At 39.2% G+C, this 18,385-nt stretch overlaps 1 protein-coding gene across 1 annotated transcript in view; it reads right to left on the bottom strand.

Annotated features, from left to right (window-relative positions):
• Positions 1-18,385, bottom strand: part of Top3beta (topoisomerase 3-beta) — a 177,236-nt gene that overhangs the window by 151,410 nt on the left and 7,441 nt on the right. Inside the window, exon 3 of the mRNA XM_067144503.2 lies at positions 16,414-16,611. Within this exon, the coding sequence (XP_067000604.2) occupies positions 16,414-16,611 (198 nt within the window). The remainder of the gene's footprint in view (positions 1-16,413; positions 16,612-18,385) is intronic.

The raw sequence follows: 18,385 nt of genomic DNA, 5'->3' as shown, positions 1-18,385 counted from the left end.
AGCCAGTCATTTCAATCTGATTGAGAGATGGTCTAATGAATGGAGACAAGTTGCTTCAGCAGAATCCTTAGATATGCCGTGCATTACACAGAGGGTACCTGGCTTTGAACAACCTCGGAAAGTATGGTCCAAGTTAAACCGGATCCAGACTAACCATGGTGTGTGTGCAGATCTGCTGTATAAATGGAGGAAAAAGTCATCATCCTGCTGCGACTATGGTGCTGAGAGGCAAACTGTGAAGCACATCACACAAGAATGCCCACTGAGACGTTTCAATGGAGAAACGAGTGAATTTTTCCTGGCGACGCCACAGGCGATTACCTATGTAAATAATGTAGATATAAACCTGTAATTTACTGCACTGTTCATGTATATGCCATACGATAAATAAATAAATAAATAAATAAATAAATAAATAAATAAAATAAATACTGAGTTGCAAGGTGCAATGGTTCTGGATGCAGGAATATTCAGATAAAATATTTTTACAAAGGTAAGTACTGTAGTTCTACTATCTTTTGTGACAAATTTTTTTTTTTTTGCTTGTTGCTTTATGTCGCACAGACACAGATAGGTCTTATGGCGACGATGGGATAGGAAAGGCCTAGGAGTTGGAAGGAAGCGGCCGTGGCCTTCATTAAGGTACAACCCTAGTTCAGGGCTGCCGACAGTGGGATTCGAACCCACTATCTCCTGGATGCAACCTCACAGCTGTGCGCCCTTAGGCTCCTTTCACACGGTCCACTTGCTTTCCATGCCACGCCACGCCACGCCACGCCACGCCACGCCACTCCACTCCACTCCACTCCACTCCACTCCACTTCTCAGACACTTGCCGTCCACTTCCGTCAACTTACCGGCAACTTCTCGTCCCCACCTCATATTTCCGTCTCGGTTTGAATCTGGTCCATGGACGTGCACATTATCCTTGGGATTTTTATTCTTCCGAAAAGAAGGTTGAGGTGAAAGGACAGTACTAAGGTTCATTGGGTCCATCCACTGAATTCATATCGCCTAGAACGAGGAACTCATCATTCTTCTAGATGAACGTACTAATGATCTAAAAATATTCCTTAATTACTTTCATATGAGTGGGAATTTGTTTGAATTGTTGTCAATCCTTGAAGCAAGTTTATAGTGTCAGGTCACGAACATGAGAAAATGTATTCCGCCAATATTTTGAAACAAAAACTTCAAACTTGTGACGCACACAATGTTGACCGTTTGAACGACTGATTTAGTGAGCTACCAGTATGGCCTTGCTACCTACACCTACCTTCTGTAAATAAGACTGGTAGTTCTCACGAATAAGATTTTTTTTTTTTTACAAGTTGCTGTACGTCGCACCGACACAGATAGGTCTTATGGCCACGATGGGACAGGAAAGGGCTAGGAGTGGGAAGGAAGCGGCCGTGGCCTTAATTAAGGTACAGTCCCAGCATTTGCCTGGTTTGAAAATGGGAAACCACGGAAAACCATCTTCAGGGCTGCCGGCAGTTGGGTTCGAACCCACTATCTCCTGAATACTGGATAATGGCGGCACATAAGTGACTGTGGCTATCGTGTTCGGTCCGAATAAGAAAATGTTATTATGTAATTTCATTGGAAGCAGTTCTTTTGAAATGAAGACTGCTAAAAAGCCTTGATTAATTATTTTTCAATGACCCATGTTATTGGAATATCGAAAATTGTTAACATATAACACATATAGCCTATTACTGTAGATATCAACTTCTCTCTCTTTGGAGTTGTCCAGTTCGGCAGAAAGTGGAATCCCTTCATGGGAAACTTCATTCCACATTTGAAGCCTTTTATTTTATTTGAATGGTCTGTCGTTCGTTAATCCCACTAACAAGGCCGATTTTGTATTTCTATTATTAACTTTTCAGTATCTATGAATGGAACCGACATTTTGAAACGAAATCTTCGAACTTGTAGCTCATATGCTGACTGTCTGAACGAGCTAATCTGATTCAGTGACGAGTGAGCTTCCGGTCGCCCAGTGTGGAAGACACTTCAGGCCGGTCGACAGCAGCCTGCTGTTGACGAGAGTGGACGGAGGTTGCGCCACACGAAGTGTCTCGTGTGAACGCTACCAGCCTTTTACCACACCTCTGGTGGAGTGGAGTGGCGTGGCAAGCAGTGGATCGTGTGAAAGGGCCCTTAACCGCATGGCCAACTCGCCCGGTATGACCCTTTCTGAATAATATACATAATTATGAAGGGTAGAAACATTCCTCCCACTGTTATTAGAGACTACAAAAAGCAGGTATTCCTTGTTTTTGTTTCAGATAACTGAAGTGCTCTCGCTGTTTGGGGTTTTATTCGTATGGAAATTGCTTGTTTCATTGTAAAAATTTGCAGTTTGCTTATATTTTAATTATTGTGTAAATGATGGGCGATAGAAAAGTATTCGGTATGTGACTAGAAGTAGTCCTATCAGATGATGAAGATTATTATAATGCAATAGATGGTTCTGATTATGATAAGGGTGATTTTATATTTTCTAGCCTTTAACTGTATATATTATTTCAATGAATAATGTTTATGTCCAGTAAACTACCAGCAGCACCTTTCTGAAACGCTTTCACAACCTCCAATCCACATATAATAACAGTACATTAGGCAACTGAACTGGGTAACATGTCACCTCTGCAAGTGTTGTAGTGTTAAACAGTAGTTGATATGATACATTCAGTAGATACAGTACAGTATTTATTTATTTCATGCCTTCATTTCTGGTGAAGTTAAGGCTCACGACCCTCTCTTACACGTAACCACACATTATCTAAAATAAACTTCATAAAACAGAATAATGAAATAATATAACAAAATATAAATCCTAACCTCATTCATTCTTCCACTCATGCTGCTGGTTATAAATTTAATAGGTACCGTAAACATGGGTTACTTTGTCCGTTGGGGTGTTACTTTGGCCCACCTTGGAAAAAATGTTTCAAAACATTATCGGCAGCTTGTAATCCACAGTACAGAGTGAACTCCTGTCACATCCGCAAGATGGTAGCACAATGCAGTCTCCATGATATATTGGTGGTTCTGCGTTATCGCAACAGATGGCAGTAGAGTCAAGCACATGGCTAGTGAAGTGGAGCGTATTTTCGTAGTCCTGCAACTTCTATCACTGAAGCCGTAGGTGTCTGCTGTAAACTTCTGGTGAGTACATATTTTGGCATGTGAAACAATCAAGTATATGACTTAAGTAGTGAAATTCAAGAAGTAATACGCTTTCTGTAATTATTACGTGTTTTTAAAAATGTAACCTATAATCACAAAGTTCACGGGTTACTTTGGCCCTCGCCAAGAGTGGGCCAAAGTAACCCATACGTATAATGCCTCTACTTTTCACTGAGAACAAAGCATTTTCACCCTCGGATAATCAATGCAACCATCTTGTTTATCACTGAAGCTTCCCTACATTGTATTCCCGTTATCAACATTATGTTTTCTCTTTCAGAAGCAACGGAAAATGCCAGCTGTATACAAGAGGCGACCAGGAAGTCGAAAATATTGCGACTATAGTCCCGAGCAACTTGATGCGTGTCTACAGGCAATAAAGTCAGGTAGTATGTCCCAAAGAAAGGCTTCGGCGCATTTTGGAATCGCCAGAAGTACCATAAAATATAAGCTAAAAAATTCAATTTCCTGTAGACCAGGGCACCCTACTGTTTTCACAGAGGAAGAAGAGAATGCTTTTGCCAGCCACATAATGAAGATAGCAGAGTATGGTTTCCCTGTTGACGAATTAGATTTCCGATTTATGGTAAAATCCTATCTGACCAGCCAAGGTCGTACGGTTACGATCTTTAGAGACAATCTTCCCGGACGTGATTGGACAAAGTCGTTCTTGAAAAGGCACAAAAATTTGACGGTTCGGTTTGCTGCAAACATCACGAAAGTGCGGGCTAGTGTGAGTGAAGTTGTAATCACAGAATATGTTGAACATCTCAGTGTTGCAATCGAAAATGTGCCTCCGGAAAACATTTATAATTATGACGAGACAAACCTTAGCGACGATCCAGGACGTAAACGTATAATTTGCCGCCGCGGGTGTAAGTATCCGGAACGAATTATGAATGCAACTAAATCAAGTATATCAATCATGTTCTGTGGCAATGCTGCAGGAAATACCATTCCACCATATATTATATACAGGGCGGAACATTTGTGGTCTACTTGGAATGAAAATGGGCCTCAAGGCGCAAGGTACAACCGGACAAAACATGGGTGGATGGACGCGGCAACTTTCCAGGAATGGTTTTCTTCACACCTCATGCCTCACTTGAAGCGACAGCCAGGAAAAAAGGTCCTTATCGGAGATAATTTAAGTTCGCACATCAATGTGAATGTGTTGCAGATGTGCCAGGAGAATGACGTAGTATTCGTGTGCTTGCCGCCTAACTCTACTCATCTTACTCAGCCACTGGACATTGCTTATTTTCGGCCACTCAAAATGAAATGGAGGGCCATTTTAACACAGTGGAAAGAGTCAGGCAAAGGCAAAAGGTACAACACTCTACCAAAGGATGAATTTCCTGCATTACTGAAACGGGCACTTGATGAGTTGGAACCCTCTGTCAGCCAGAATTTGATTTCTGGATTTAAAAAAGCCGGAATTGTACCGATCAACAAAGAAGAAATTTTGAATCGCTTGCCGCTGCAAGATCGTAATCCTGACATGACCATGCTTGGGGAATCTTTTCTACGCAGACTTGAAGAAAAGCGAAATGAAATTGTTACCCCCAAGATAAATCGGAGGAAGAAGCTTAATGTTCCACCTGGAAGAAGCATCTGCCCCAGTGACATTCAGGAAGCTGAATCTGCCAAATGTGAAACACGGGCACAGCCATCAAAAAGAAGATGCCGGCCAAAACGACCTGTTGTATCAAGTTCCTCTTCAGATGAAGATGAATCGGATTTCAGCATTGCTTCTTCAGGAAACAGCCTACCAGAAATCAGCTTTGATGAAGAGGAAATGGATGAAACCACCACCTCTCTGACTCCAATAGGTGCGCCGGAAGAATCTCTTCCATGCTCGTCGTCAGGAGAACGTCCAAGAGAGCTAATGCACTTGGTTCAGACAGGGGACTATGTTATCGTAACATGGCAACAACAGCAATATCCTGGAATTATTGTGTCCATGAACAATGAAGGAGCAGTAGTTGAGTGTATGGAGAGGGTGAAAAAGTGCTGGAAGTGGCCTGTAGTGAAGGACACATTATTTTACAAATGGAATGATGTCAAAAAGATGATTTACCCCCCAAAACGAGTTGGACGAGGCTGTTTTTCAGTGACTGAACTCATTCCGTAAGCTTATTAACATTACAGAGTTAATTCTTGGACTAAAAATTTAAGTGCTTGTACAAAAAATGTAAACAGTGGACATTTCTTAGAAAATATGACAAAATGTGTCTGAATATTGTTGTACCATTCAATAAATGTTGTTTTCTCCCCTGTTCTCAGGATATGCTATGCCTAAATGTGATGTTCTTCAGTCCTACTTTGTCCCAAACTCGCAAAAGCAGCATTTGATGTACATATAATAGATGTGTGGGTCAAGTAACCCAAAATGAGTTTAACTTTAGCCCATTATTTCAAAAATTCATTATTCAACCTATATGGCGAAATATTAGAACTAAACTGCTTAGGAATGTTCCTTAGCTCGTAGTTTATCTGTAAAGAATATTAAATGCAGAAATCTGTTACAGTAAGGTTCGATTCACGAAGCAAAATGTAAAAAACATCGTATTTTCGGGCCAAAGTAACCCATGTTTACGGTAATCACGGTAAAATCGCTTGAAAGAAGCTAAAGAAGTGCAATTGCTAACAATGACTGGAAGCGAATTCCATAGCCTTGCACCAGACACTTGAAAGGAGCGCTTAAATGAAGATGAGCGATGCACGGGAATTGAGAGAGTAGTAGTCGATAGTGTGTTATGTTCATGAAAGGAGGAGAGTAAATTAAACTTTCGAGGATAAATACTGGGGTTTAGATGCAATACGAGAGTTGCAATGTGAATATCGTAGATTACCGATTTTTAACCAGGAGAGAATTTCATAATAGGGGGAGATATGAGTTGAAAATTGAATTGAAAATATAAACCTAATGCATGAGTTCATTCCCCTCTGTAATTTTAATGTCTGTTCCACAGTGGCATCTATCATTACAATATCACAATAATTAAGTATGGGAAATGTATAATATTCAGTATTTGTCCTATTAGATGATGATGCAACAGACAGTTATGATGATTTTATATTTTCTAGCCTTTAACTGTATATATTATTTTGATAAATTAAGTTAATGCTCCAGAAACTAATGACAGAACCATTCTATAACATCTTCACAACTTATTATTATTAATAATTTTTTTTTTGCTAGGGGCTTTACGTCGCGCCGACACAGATAGGTCTTATGGTGACGATGGGATAGGAAAGGCCTAGGAGTTGGAAGGAAGCGGCCGTGGCCTTAATTAAGGTACAGCCCCAACATTTTCTGGGAAACCACGGAAAACCATTTTCAGGGCTGCTGATAGTGGGATTCGAACCTACTATCTCCCGGATGCAAGCTCACAGCCGCGCGCCTCAACGCGCACGGCTAACTCGCCCGGTCTTCACAACCTTTAATCCACTTATAATAACAATACATCATGCAACTGAACTGGGTGATCAAGTCACCTCCAAAAGTGTTGCAATGTTTAAAAAAACTGTTGACATAATCTAAACTTAAATGCACTATTTCTCTAAGAAAAAAGCCAAAAATTTGTTGTGTGAAATTTAAAAACATTGTTTCATTCAGAACTGGTTTCCGTTCATAGTTTCCTTACTGGGTTGCAAAAATACTCTTCTAGTTTGTAATGTGCTCCAGCCATAATATTTGTATCTACGTTTCTACATGCCCCAGCGATAATCTTCGTATCTAAGTTTCCACGCGTTCCTGCGATAATCTTCGTATTTACGTTTTTACATGATCATCTACTTTCTACATTAATATTCTAACCTGCTTTTGCCATCTACGCTTTTATGTATTAATTACTTGATGTTATTGACTAAACATTTTGTGCTCACCCGTCTCTCCACTCCTGTAACTTACTGCATACTGACTGTCTCTCTGTGTCTACCTTCTACTACCTATGTCATCTGGTACGTCATCTAAACTTCTCGAACCTACTAGTCTCCGCTTCCTTACGGATATATAACGGACAGCCTCGCTCATCTGGTCAGCCTGGCATCGACCTTTGTACAGTATGTGTGAGTGGAGGGCCTATTGACCTCGTGCGGTTTCTCTGTGCGATGCGAGCTCTTTTCGGTCCAACTGGAACTCTAATATCATCTACTTGGGATCTGGGTGAGCTAAAAATCCACAAATTCTCTGGAACTCTAAATTAGCCCTTCAGGCATGCTGTTTATAATCTCTAGTTTTTGGAGGCCTTGATGTGTGCCTTAACAGTTTTTCCATTATTGGAGCTTCTTGTTTACCATCTGCAGCTTATTTAAATTTTCATGATATGTGTTTTGAAAAGTTTTAATGTGGACTGAGAGTGACCATCGTGGACATAATGGCTCAATGCATTTAATAATGACAGTAATGGGTGGATGAATTTTCTTAAGTTACGCAGTCGGATTCAAACTTTACTCTCCTCTCTTATCCCTGGCTATTACTATTCTCCTTTACCCTCCCCCCCCCACCCCTTCTTTCACTTTGATGTTTTTAGTTCAATTGTTAGGCTTTTAAAAAACACCCTGGAGGTGTTGTATTTCATACGTGGCCAAATATTATACTGTTATGGTAAAACGTCATTCTTGAAAACTTTCCATCTGTTTCCTAAAAAGAGTACTATAAACACAATTAATGTATGTACAATTTTGAAAATTGTAAAATCTTGGCTAGTTGTTCTTTTACTGCCCTTCTTAATGTACTTCCACCTTCAAGGTGAATATTGTAACTTTTGTTCTCTTAAAAAAAAAAAAAAAGAAAATAGGAAAATAAATAATGGACTTTGTCCATGTTTATCTGTGATATTTTCAGATCTTATATATGTGTGTGTGTACTGCGCAAAGTCAATTATATTTATCTAATACAGTTGTTTATCTGCGTTATCAAATGGTGGTCGCCTTTTTTTTAATTGTTTACCTACCATGGACCTCTCCCTCTCTCTCTCCCAGTGTAGCTTCCTGCCACTTTGCTCATTTCAAATTTTGTTTACATAAGATGTTGGAGTGATTACCTTTGTCAGAGAAATTGATGGCGTATCATTACTATTGCTTTTGAAACATCCTGTTTTCCAATCAATGGTGATGATTATATACCACGTATGAAACAAAGTAATCAACCGCTACAAGTTTATCTTTCATTTTTACATAGACCGAAACCATGAAAATTCCTGCATTTAAATCTGTATTGGGTTCACAAAAATATTTCCATTTTTCACTCTTCTGACTGAATGAAGTTTTGATTCAATTGTTATTACAACTAGTTTTTCTTTTATCAACATATTGTACACACACCCAAGTCACACACAAAACTATACTACTGATCAAGCCACAATAAGAATAAGTAATGTCTCGGAACATAGGCAGGGATAAACCCAGTTGCTGTGTAAGAGTCAAGAGGTAAGTTAAGCTGGCCTGCATGAATTTCTTAGACCAGCTTAGTAACAACAATTTTTCTTCACAACTGCTCCAATTTCCCCCTTATATTTCATCCACGAAGTGTTGAAATTTAAAAGAAAAAAGTTATAATGTGAACATATAGTAAAACATGAAAAAAGTTTATATTTCATAAACACAGTACATAGAATTGCTTTTCAATTTATTTATAAAAATTCAGTATACATTTCAGTTAAACCAACTTTCAGTTAATAGAGATTCCATTAACGGAGGTTTTACTGTAACCTATAATGACATTAACTTCAAACTAGCTCAAGAATGGAAATTAATTCTAAAGAGCAAAATCTATCACTCCTCTTAAATATAGAAAATTATTTCTGAAGGTGTCTGTAGAAAAACCTTCAAAAAAATGTGTACTAGCGTAAAATCTGCATGCTTCACAAGAGATGACAGTTATTTAAGTAACATATCCAATAGGGAGGGACCTGCGTTTTTTGCATTTGCGATAACACCAACTTTTTGAAAATATTACCTAAAATGCTTGGTAAACTGTTCTGTCTGTCTGTTAGGTCATCAGCCCAGAGGCTGGTTGGATCCTCAAATAGCACCACCAAAGGTTATGCCCTTATAAGGAAACCCCAAAAACCAATGGTAGCACCAAAATGAGGCGTACTAGGCAAGATGAGGAGTGAGGTAGTTTGCCATTGCTTTCCTCACTGGGTCAGAAAGTACTATTGCAGCACGACTGATCCTATGAGCAGCAGATTTCATAACACTCAGATGCACTAGTCATGCTCTGAATGTCATTACTCAGCACTACCCATACCCCAGCAACCGGAAACAGTTACCTATACATAAAGTTGTTAACAATTCAAAAATTAGACAGCTTTATTTCATGAAATAAAAGAAAATGAGACAATAATATGAATATGCTTTATCATATGCATAATAATGCAAATTTACCTTGTTTGCCTTCTTATAAAGGTTTTTCTACCATCAGAATAGGCCGTCGTGTCCAATGCAGTCTTACAAGGTCAATTTGTTCCCACTACTACTACTACTACTATTAAAACATTTTCATTCCTCCCCTTAAAGGGAGGCAGGCCTCTTAAATGCCGTCTCTCAGGCCACGAGATTTGTTACGGTGAATGAGATGCACGGAGAAGGCGAGGGGGTTGGTGGCCATGGACTATACAAGGAACTGTCCCAGTATCCGCCTTAGTGTAGGAGAATGGAAAACCATTCTCAGGACAGCCAATGGTTAGGGCCAGCCATGAAGTGCAGCCCTGTCCCATCTCCTGAATGCAGAGGCATAGAGCCACGGTAGATCCATGACCACCCCTCCTCTGTTCGTTTGGCCGGTCGGAGTGCAGAACTGTTGGACCACGGGCCAGCCATGGCCACTTGAGGGCCGAGACCCACTCTGCATCCACCGAAATCAATTTATTCTCCCACTCCATCAACTTGACTCATGCAAGTGCGTCATTCTGCTTAACAAGCTGTCAGTAACAGTCTTATTTTCTCTCTGTGTTCTATTATGGCGCTGGCCCCGTGGTGTAGGGGTAGCGTGCCTGCCTCTCGTCCGGAGGCCCCGGGTTCGATTCCCCGCCAGGTCAGGAATTTTTCTCTCGACCTGAGGGCTGGTTCGAGGTCCACTCAGCCTGAAGAGCTATCTGATGGTGAGATGGCGGCCCCGGTCTTGAAAGCCCAGAACAACGGCCAAGAGGATGCGTAGTGCTGACCAGACGGCCCCTCGTAATCTGTAATAGTGATCAGTTACGCCGAAACATACGGGAATAGGGCAGTGGGCCGCAAGAATTCAATGTCCGAATGCAATGTGCGCTACTGCGGTTACTGTGGTAGCAGAGAAGTGCACTTCAAGCGACCAACAAGTCTTGAAAAGCATTTTGCGGACCAAAAAGTGGCAAGTTTCTGAAAGTAGGGGATGATCTACTTAAATGTACGATTTTGTTATGCCACGTTGGATACACCATTTCTCACAAAATGCTGTATTTTAAAGGACGAAAAATAGATGCTGCACATGGAATCAGTCTTTCGGATTTGAAGGTCAGCCGAGGCTTCATTAATTTTATGAAGAGAAATGGACTTTCTCCTCGACGAAGAACATCATTATGCCATAAAATGCCGAATGATTTCAACCAAGTAATTGATTTTCATTGCTTTGAGATTGAGAAGCATAAAGTGAAGGAATATTTGCTCTCCCAAATAGGAACCACAGGTCAGACACCAATCAGTTTCCGTATGTCACAAAGTCGAACAATCGATAAGAAAGGAATATCGAGTGTTATTGTACGCGCTACCGGAAGCGAAAAAGAATGATGTACTGCAATGCTTGCCGTAACAGGTGATGGCAAAAAGCTTGCACCTTATGTTGTTCGAAAACGAAAAACAATGCCTAAAGTAACATTTCCGCAAGGGATCCACGTTCGTATCAAGAAGAAGGGTGGATGGACACATCACTTGTACAAGATTGGATACGAATGGTTTGGGGAAATATAGCAGGGGTCCCTCCTTCGATGCCCGGCCCTTCTCGTGTTGGACAGTTATCTTTTTTTGCCGGTATGTCATTATTATGTACTTACATGAATTGTACTTTTATTAGTACATGTTTATTTTACTATACTTCAGGCTGTATTGTCAGTTACTTAGTTACACTGTCTGAAGTATTTAATGGTAAAATCTTAGAGAGCTCCAGATGGGGTTTGGACTAACAACTTATTAACTAATTCAAGGCTTTTCATAGGATAGATCATGGGAGCCTACTGACAAAAATGAGGGCTAATGAACAAGACAAGAGAGTGACTGAATGGGTGGCTACAATCCTAGAACTCAGAGAAACAGAGTAGGTGAAGCATTATGTGATTCTATAATGATTTGGGGGGGTATCTCACAAGGCAGTATTATTGAACCTGTAAGTTTTCTTCTGTAATATATATGATATGAGTAAAGGACTGGAATCAAAGATAAGTATTTTAGTAGATAATTAACAGTAAAGAGTAACAAACATTACAAGAATATGCACAACTGCAAAAGTGACCTTGACAAAGTTATGACGATTAACTGCAGATGAGTTTAACCAATTGTGTGTATATTAAATCTGCTGTATCTTTTAAATCTAAATAATTGTAAATAATTTTTTAAATATCTGAATTCCTTGAATAATTTACGCATCCAAAGTTTTCGCCAGTATTTTTCGTCAAAAAAGTGTGTTAATTACGTGAGAAAATAAGGTAAGTTCCAAACAACATAAATCTTAACTTTCAGAGTATGTTTACTTCACACCATTCTTGTGCATTGTTTTATTCACGACAGGCAGGAAGCATCACCCTCTGAAATGATTCGTCTCACATGATTCTCTCTCAATTAGTAAATAAATTATGATGATATGCATTTTAAAAGGGGGTGTGGCAAAAAATAAGGCTTCATATTATTCTTAATTTCTATATGAATTTAAATAAAAATCCATATAAATTATAAATATTCTTGTTTAGAAATGAGTGTTTTTCAAAATAACAGAAAAAAATACTAGAAATTTTGGTCCTATTCATGACCATCATTCCTTAAATACTATTACTAAAACTTCATGGAATATTACATAAATTGAGTTATTTTTGTTTTGTTATTGAATAATTTCATCTGTTGCCAGTACATTTCATCTGACATAATGGTAAGAGCTCTATGCTGATTACCTAGTAACAATGTCTGAAGTATTTAATGGTAAAATCTTGGAGAGCTCCATCTGTGGTCTGGACTAACAAATTATTGACTTATTCACAGCTTTTCATTTTCAGATCATGGGAGCCTAGTGACAAAAATGAGGGCAAATGAACAAGACAAGAGAGTGACTGAATGGGTGGCTACAACCTAGAAAACAGAAATCAGAGAATTAGAGTAGGTGAAGCATTATTTGATTCTATCATTATTTGGGGGGTGGAGAGAGGTATCTCAAAGGCAGTATTATTGAACCTGTAAGTTTTCTTCTGCATACTATATACCGTGTGTGTGTGTGTGTGTATATATATGATGTGAGTAAAGAACTGGAATCAAAAATAAGGCTTTTTGTAGATAATTAACAGTAAAGAGTACTACATGTTACAGGAATATGCACAACTGCAAAAATGACCTTGACAAAGTTATGAGATGGGCAGCAGACTATGGAAAAGTGGGTGAAAATTCAAGTTGTAATTTTCACCAGCAGGAGAAGTCCTGACAGTTGTATTTACTGTGCTGATGGTATTAAAGTACCTAATGGGGATCATTGTACAGGGTGTTTACAAATGGATATCGGAGTTTTAACGCCTTATAATATTGAATACGTTAAACTTACAGTTATACATTATATGTCAAATGAAAGAGCAACTCAAACAGTTTTGTTTGTTGGCACCAGTGCGCATGTACGTGCAATAGTTTCGCCGCAATCTGCTAGACAGCGGCAGTAGCAAAGATGGCGACTAGTGAACAGAAAGCTTTTTGTGTTTTGCAGTTTGCAAAGACAGAATCTGTAGTTACTGTGCAACGTGCATTCCGCATTAAGTTCGGTTTTGATCCTCCAAGTGATAATAACATTCGCAGATGGTATCATACGTTTGAAGACACCGGTTGCCTTTGTAAAGGGAAGAGCAAGGGACAACCAAGATTAAGTGAAGAGACTGTTGAGCGATGAGAGAGTCATTCACTCGTAGCCCAAAGAAATCAGTCCGGAAGGCTAGTCGTGAATTACAACTTCCTGCGTCGACCGTTTGGAAAGTTGTAAGAAAACGCTTACAGCTACATCCTTACCGTTTACAGTTATTACAGGCTCTAAAGCCGGCAGACCACAGATTACGTGCCAACTTCGCAAACGACATGTTGTTACATGATTATGAGTTTATGAATCGTGTTGTTTTCAGTGATGAATCGGTCTTTCACCTTAGTGGACATGCAAACACTCATAATGTGCGCATCTGGGCCTCAGAAAATCCTCACGAGTTGGTACAAATGCAACGAGATTCCCCTAAAGTGAATATTTTTTGTGCCGTATCCCGGCAAAAGGTTTATGGGCCTTTCTTTTATGGTGAACGTACTGTAACTGGTACTTCTTACCTCGATACACTAGAGCAATGGCTCTTCCCTCAGTTGGAAGAAAATGAGCCAGAGAACTTCATTTTCCATCAAGATGGTGCGTCACCTCACTGGCATAACGATGTACGCGATTGGTTGAACGTCACTGTACCCGAGCGCTGAATAGGCCGCAAGGGCCCCAATGACAGGACTTGCTTGGCATGGCCTCCACGTTCTCCCGACCTAACGCCATGCGATTTTTTCCTTTGGGGCTTCATCAAGGATCGTGTGTACGTGCCTCCGCTACCAGCTGACCTTCCTGAATTAAGAAACCGGATTGAAGCAGCTGTTGCTGAGATTACTGAAGACACACTTAATAACGTTTGGGAAGAACTCGACTATAGACTTGATGTATGCCGTGTAACAAATGGTAGTCACATTGAACATTTGTAAAGTTCGTAATAAAACTGTTTGAGTTGCTCTTTCATTTGACATTTAATTTATAACTGTAAGTTTAATGTATTCAATATTATAAGGCGTAAAAACTCCGATATTCATTTGTAAACACCCTGTATATTCCCTGTCATGTAAGCCTATACACTAAGGGTACAGCCTTACTCTTTCTGAAGGTAGTGATTTATACTTATTTTCTAACTGTTGGGTTCGATTCAGTGTCGCTAACCATAGAGTTTAAGGACCCTACTTGCCGATTCGTCTTACAGTTACTGTTAGATCTTGCATGTTAGCACTTCGTGACTTGAGAGATTTACATATTGCCACTGCTGTATTATGAAAATCACTAGTTTTACATTTGAGGGTATAAGTAAAACATATTTTCTTTTTATGTGGGATTATAAATCCGTTTGGGTAATACCAGGTAAGTAGAATGGAGACCTATTTGAATAATGCATTTAATAACATAGTTGGTGTTAAATGACAAACACAACATTTTAATAATACAGTCTTATTTCATCCAATTTGCATGTATAGAATGCAGTTAGAATGTATAAGAAACAATAAAAATTTTCAAGAACTCTTCCGACAAGGAAAGCAACATTACCTCCTCTATAAAAATCAGTTCAGTAGAAATGGAAGGAAATTGTGTTATCAACCTAACCTAATCTAACCTAACCTAACCAAACCTAATCTTGTCTTTATTATGACTTTGGTATGGTTTGCAGACTTAGCCTTTGTATATTCTTATTGACTTACAGCACACGTACATGTAATGTATTTAGTCCATCAAGTAATAGGAAATTTCAAGAACAGAGCTGAATTATTTACACCAGGCAAACACTTAAGAATAGGGTTACAGTAATGTGTATATCAAAATAAAGGCAGAAATATACAACATTAAACTGAGTGAGGATGTGAGAGAGTGTGTACGGTACTTCTTTAATTCCTCATTGAGCTTGAAAACCGACTTAATTATGAATATCTTGATTGATCATTTATTTGGGTACGGGAACCTTCATTGTTGATACTTGCATCGAGATTAGTTTGTTGATGGTTATGTCTCGTGATTTCAATATGAAACTAGTCAAGCTGGCAACAGTGATGAGCCATTACGAAAACAAGAGTATAGGGCTGTGATATTTGTTTTTTTGTGTATAGCCTTACAGGGCAAGTACTATAACTACATAATGAATGAAAATCCACAGCCTGTTTCCAGTCATTCGGCCAGGTCAGGAATGAAATTAATGAAACCCCCATCTAGCGACAGATAGGAAATGTGCTGACTGCCGAAGCCTGTCGCACTCCTCTGAGGTAATGATTAATGACTGACAGATGAAATGAAATTATTTTGGAGAGTGTTGCTGGAATGAAAGATGATAGGGAAAACTGGAGTACCCAGAGAAAAACCTGTCCGCCTCCACTTTGTCCAGAACATATCTCAAATGGAGCGACCGGGATTTGACCCACAGTATCCAGCGGTGAGAGGCCGGTGCGCTGCCGCCTGAGCCACAGAAGCTTCCATAACTACATACTGCAGGTGTTAATATTACAAGAGAAGATCTTCATTGGCGTAATTACATTAATGAGGTTATATATAAAGATTACAGACCTCTTCATATGGTTATGAGGTTATTTAAGGGTCATAGTAAGGATTTAAGGATATGGCATATAAGTCACTGGTAACACTCCAATTAGAGCACGGTTCCCGTGTATGAAACCCTCACCAGGATTACTTGATTACAGAACTAGAAAAGATAGAAATGAAAGCAGCACTATTTGATCTGGATGATTTCTGACAACATAGTAGTGTTATAAAAATGTTGCAAACTTTGGGCTGGGAAGACTTGGGAATAAGGAGATGATCTACTTGACTAAGCGGGGTGTTCTGAACTCTCAGTGGAAAGATGGCAATGGTATGACATTAGTAGACTAATAAACCTGAATGAAGTTTCTAAAAGCAGGAAGGATCATAAGATGAAGATAAAGCTGGAATTCACAAGGACATGTTAGGACAAAGGAGAAATTAGGGACTGAAATAATTTACCAAGGGGCATTTCCAACTTCTTTCAAATTATTTAAGAAAAGACTAGGTAAATAACTGATAAGGAAATACCACCAGGGCGACATCACTAAATGCAGATCAGCAGTGAACGTGTATGCATGCGTGTGTGCGAGAGGGAGAGAGATTTATGGCAATGAAGATTATACTTAATAATAATAATTCATTTCCTTCAATTGTAATACTCAAAATGCAGTCACTTTACTTACATCTGGGGACTGAACATTTCTTCTCATAGAAGACTGTACACAGTTCATAACTTCGTAACATATATTTTCTCCTTCTTTATCACAATCCAACCATAAAATAAGATAATCACAACCTTTGGCTTCTTGAGCTAAAAAGAATGGCATCTTCAATTTAGGTACAGCTTCCTTCTTTTCTGTTGGACATGAAAACAATTCCGCCTGCAAATAATAAGGCACATTTTAATCCAAAACATTACAGTTACAGCTATTTACCTTCTAAATGAAGACTAGCTAAAAATAACTGCTAAATTAGCAAAGAAGCAAAATTACATATATACAGTATAAATGGTACAGGGAAAGTCGATTCTTAGTAAGAGTTGACTCTCCCTAGGCAGATTCAACTCTTACTAAAAGTATCAGTAACAGTTGATTGAAAACAAACAGATCAATTTTTGCTAGGAAGAGTTAACTATGTCTGTTGTGGTTAAGTAAAACTTGATTCGCAGATGCTGCTCTGAAAATGTAACCGTGAGCGCCAAACCTTTGTTATGATTATTCATCTTCTTCATCAGTGTTCTTTTTTTTTTGGCTAGTTGCTTTACGTCGCACCGACACAGATAGGTCTTATGGCGATGATGGGACAGGGAAGGGCTAGGAGTTGGAAGGAAGGTGCCGCAGCCTTAATTAAGGTACAGCCCCAGCATTTGCCTGGTGTGAAAATGGGAAACCACGGAATACCATTTTCAGGGCTGCCGACAGTGGGGTTTGAACCTACTATCTCCCGAATACTGGCTGCACTTAAGCGACTGCAGCTATCGAGCTTGGTATCAGTGTTCTATTGCAAGTCTTCACATGGCAGTTCTCCACAAAATCCTGTCTCTTGCTACCCTCTTTGTTTCCTCATACTTGTATTCTATCCTGATACTGTCCAGCATCTGATATATTCTCCGTCCTCTTTGTCTTTTTCCATTTACCGTTCCTTCTATAGCATCTATAAGCAAGCAATCTCTCCTCATCCAATGACCAAACCAACTGTGCTTTCTCTTCTTGATTACTTTTAATATATTTCTCTCTTCCCCAACTCTTCTCAACACTTTTTTTTTTTTTTTTTTCTATCCATTGTATACTTACCATTCTCTTCCAAATCTACATCTCAAATGCTTCCAGTCTTCTTTCTTCCTCTTTACTCAACGTCCATATCTCAACTCCATACAGTGCGCTCCTTGTATTTTACAGTCAGACAATGGCAGAGAATTTGTTAATAAAATTATTGACAGTCTGGTTAATACATGGCTAAATTCAAAATGGTGCATGGCAAACCGCAACATAGTCAAAGTCAAGATAGCGTTGAAAGAGCCAACCAGGACATATGAGAATATCATAACCACCTGCATGCAAGACCACAAAACATCAAAATGGAGTGAAGACTTAAAGTTTATTCAACTTATAAAAAACAGTGCATTGCACAGTGGGATAAAAAGATCCCCATATGAGGCAATGTTCAGTTGCCCCCCGCGACATGGCTTATCTAGTTCAAAACTACCAACTGTGGTACTGGCAAACTTAGAAACAGAAGATGATCTTCAATGCACAATTGACCAAATTCAGTAACAACAAGAATACGAAATTCAAAGTAACGAGAATGGAAATCCTGATGATATTGAAACAAACCAAAATTTATCAAGTGGTGAAAAGCTCGTAGATGATGGTGATTATGTCCTTACTGACCTGGACAAGTCTACTCAGAATATCAAGAGACAGAAAAAAGAAGCTTTCTACTGTCTAGAACAACAAGCTAAACGAATGAAAAAAAACCTCAGATCACATTCATCCTCCAGTAGAAAAAGGAACATCAGTTCGAATTCCTGTCCCCGATGTTGACCGTGGTAGAGGAGATGCTCAATCTATCCTTGGCGTGGTACTCGAGGTTGTTGATGATGGATTTTACTGAACTGGAATGAGAAATGGAATTCTGAAGCAGCTTTTCTCAAAG

The sequence above is a fragment of the Anabrus simplex genome, chromosome 3 (genome assembly GCF_040414725.1).
Source record: "Anabrus simplex isolate iqAnaSimp1 chromosome 3, ASM4041472v1, whole genome shotgun sequence".
NCBI classification, from domain to species: domain Eukaryota; kingdom Metazoa; phylum Arthropoda; class Insecta; order Orthoptera; family Tettigoniidae; genus Anabrus; species Anabrus simplex.
The sequence above is the reverse complement of the archived record's forward strand: the minus strand, read 5'-3'. Positions and strand labels throughout refer to the sequence as shown.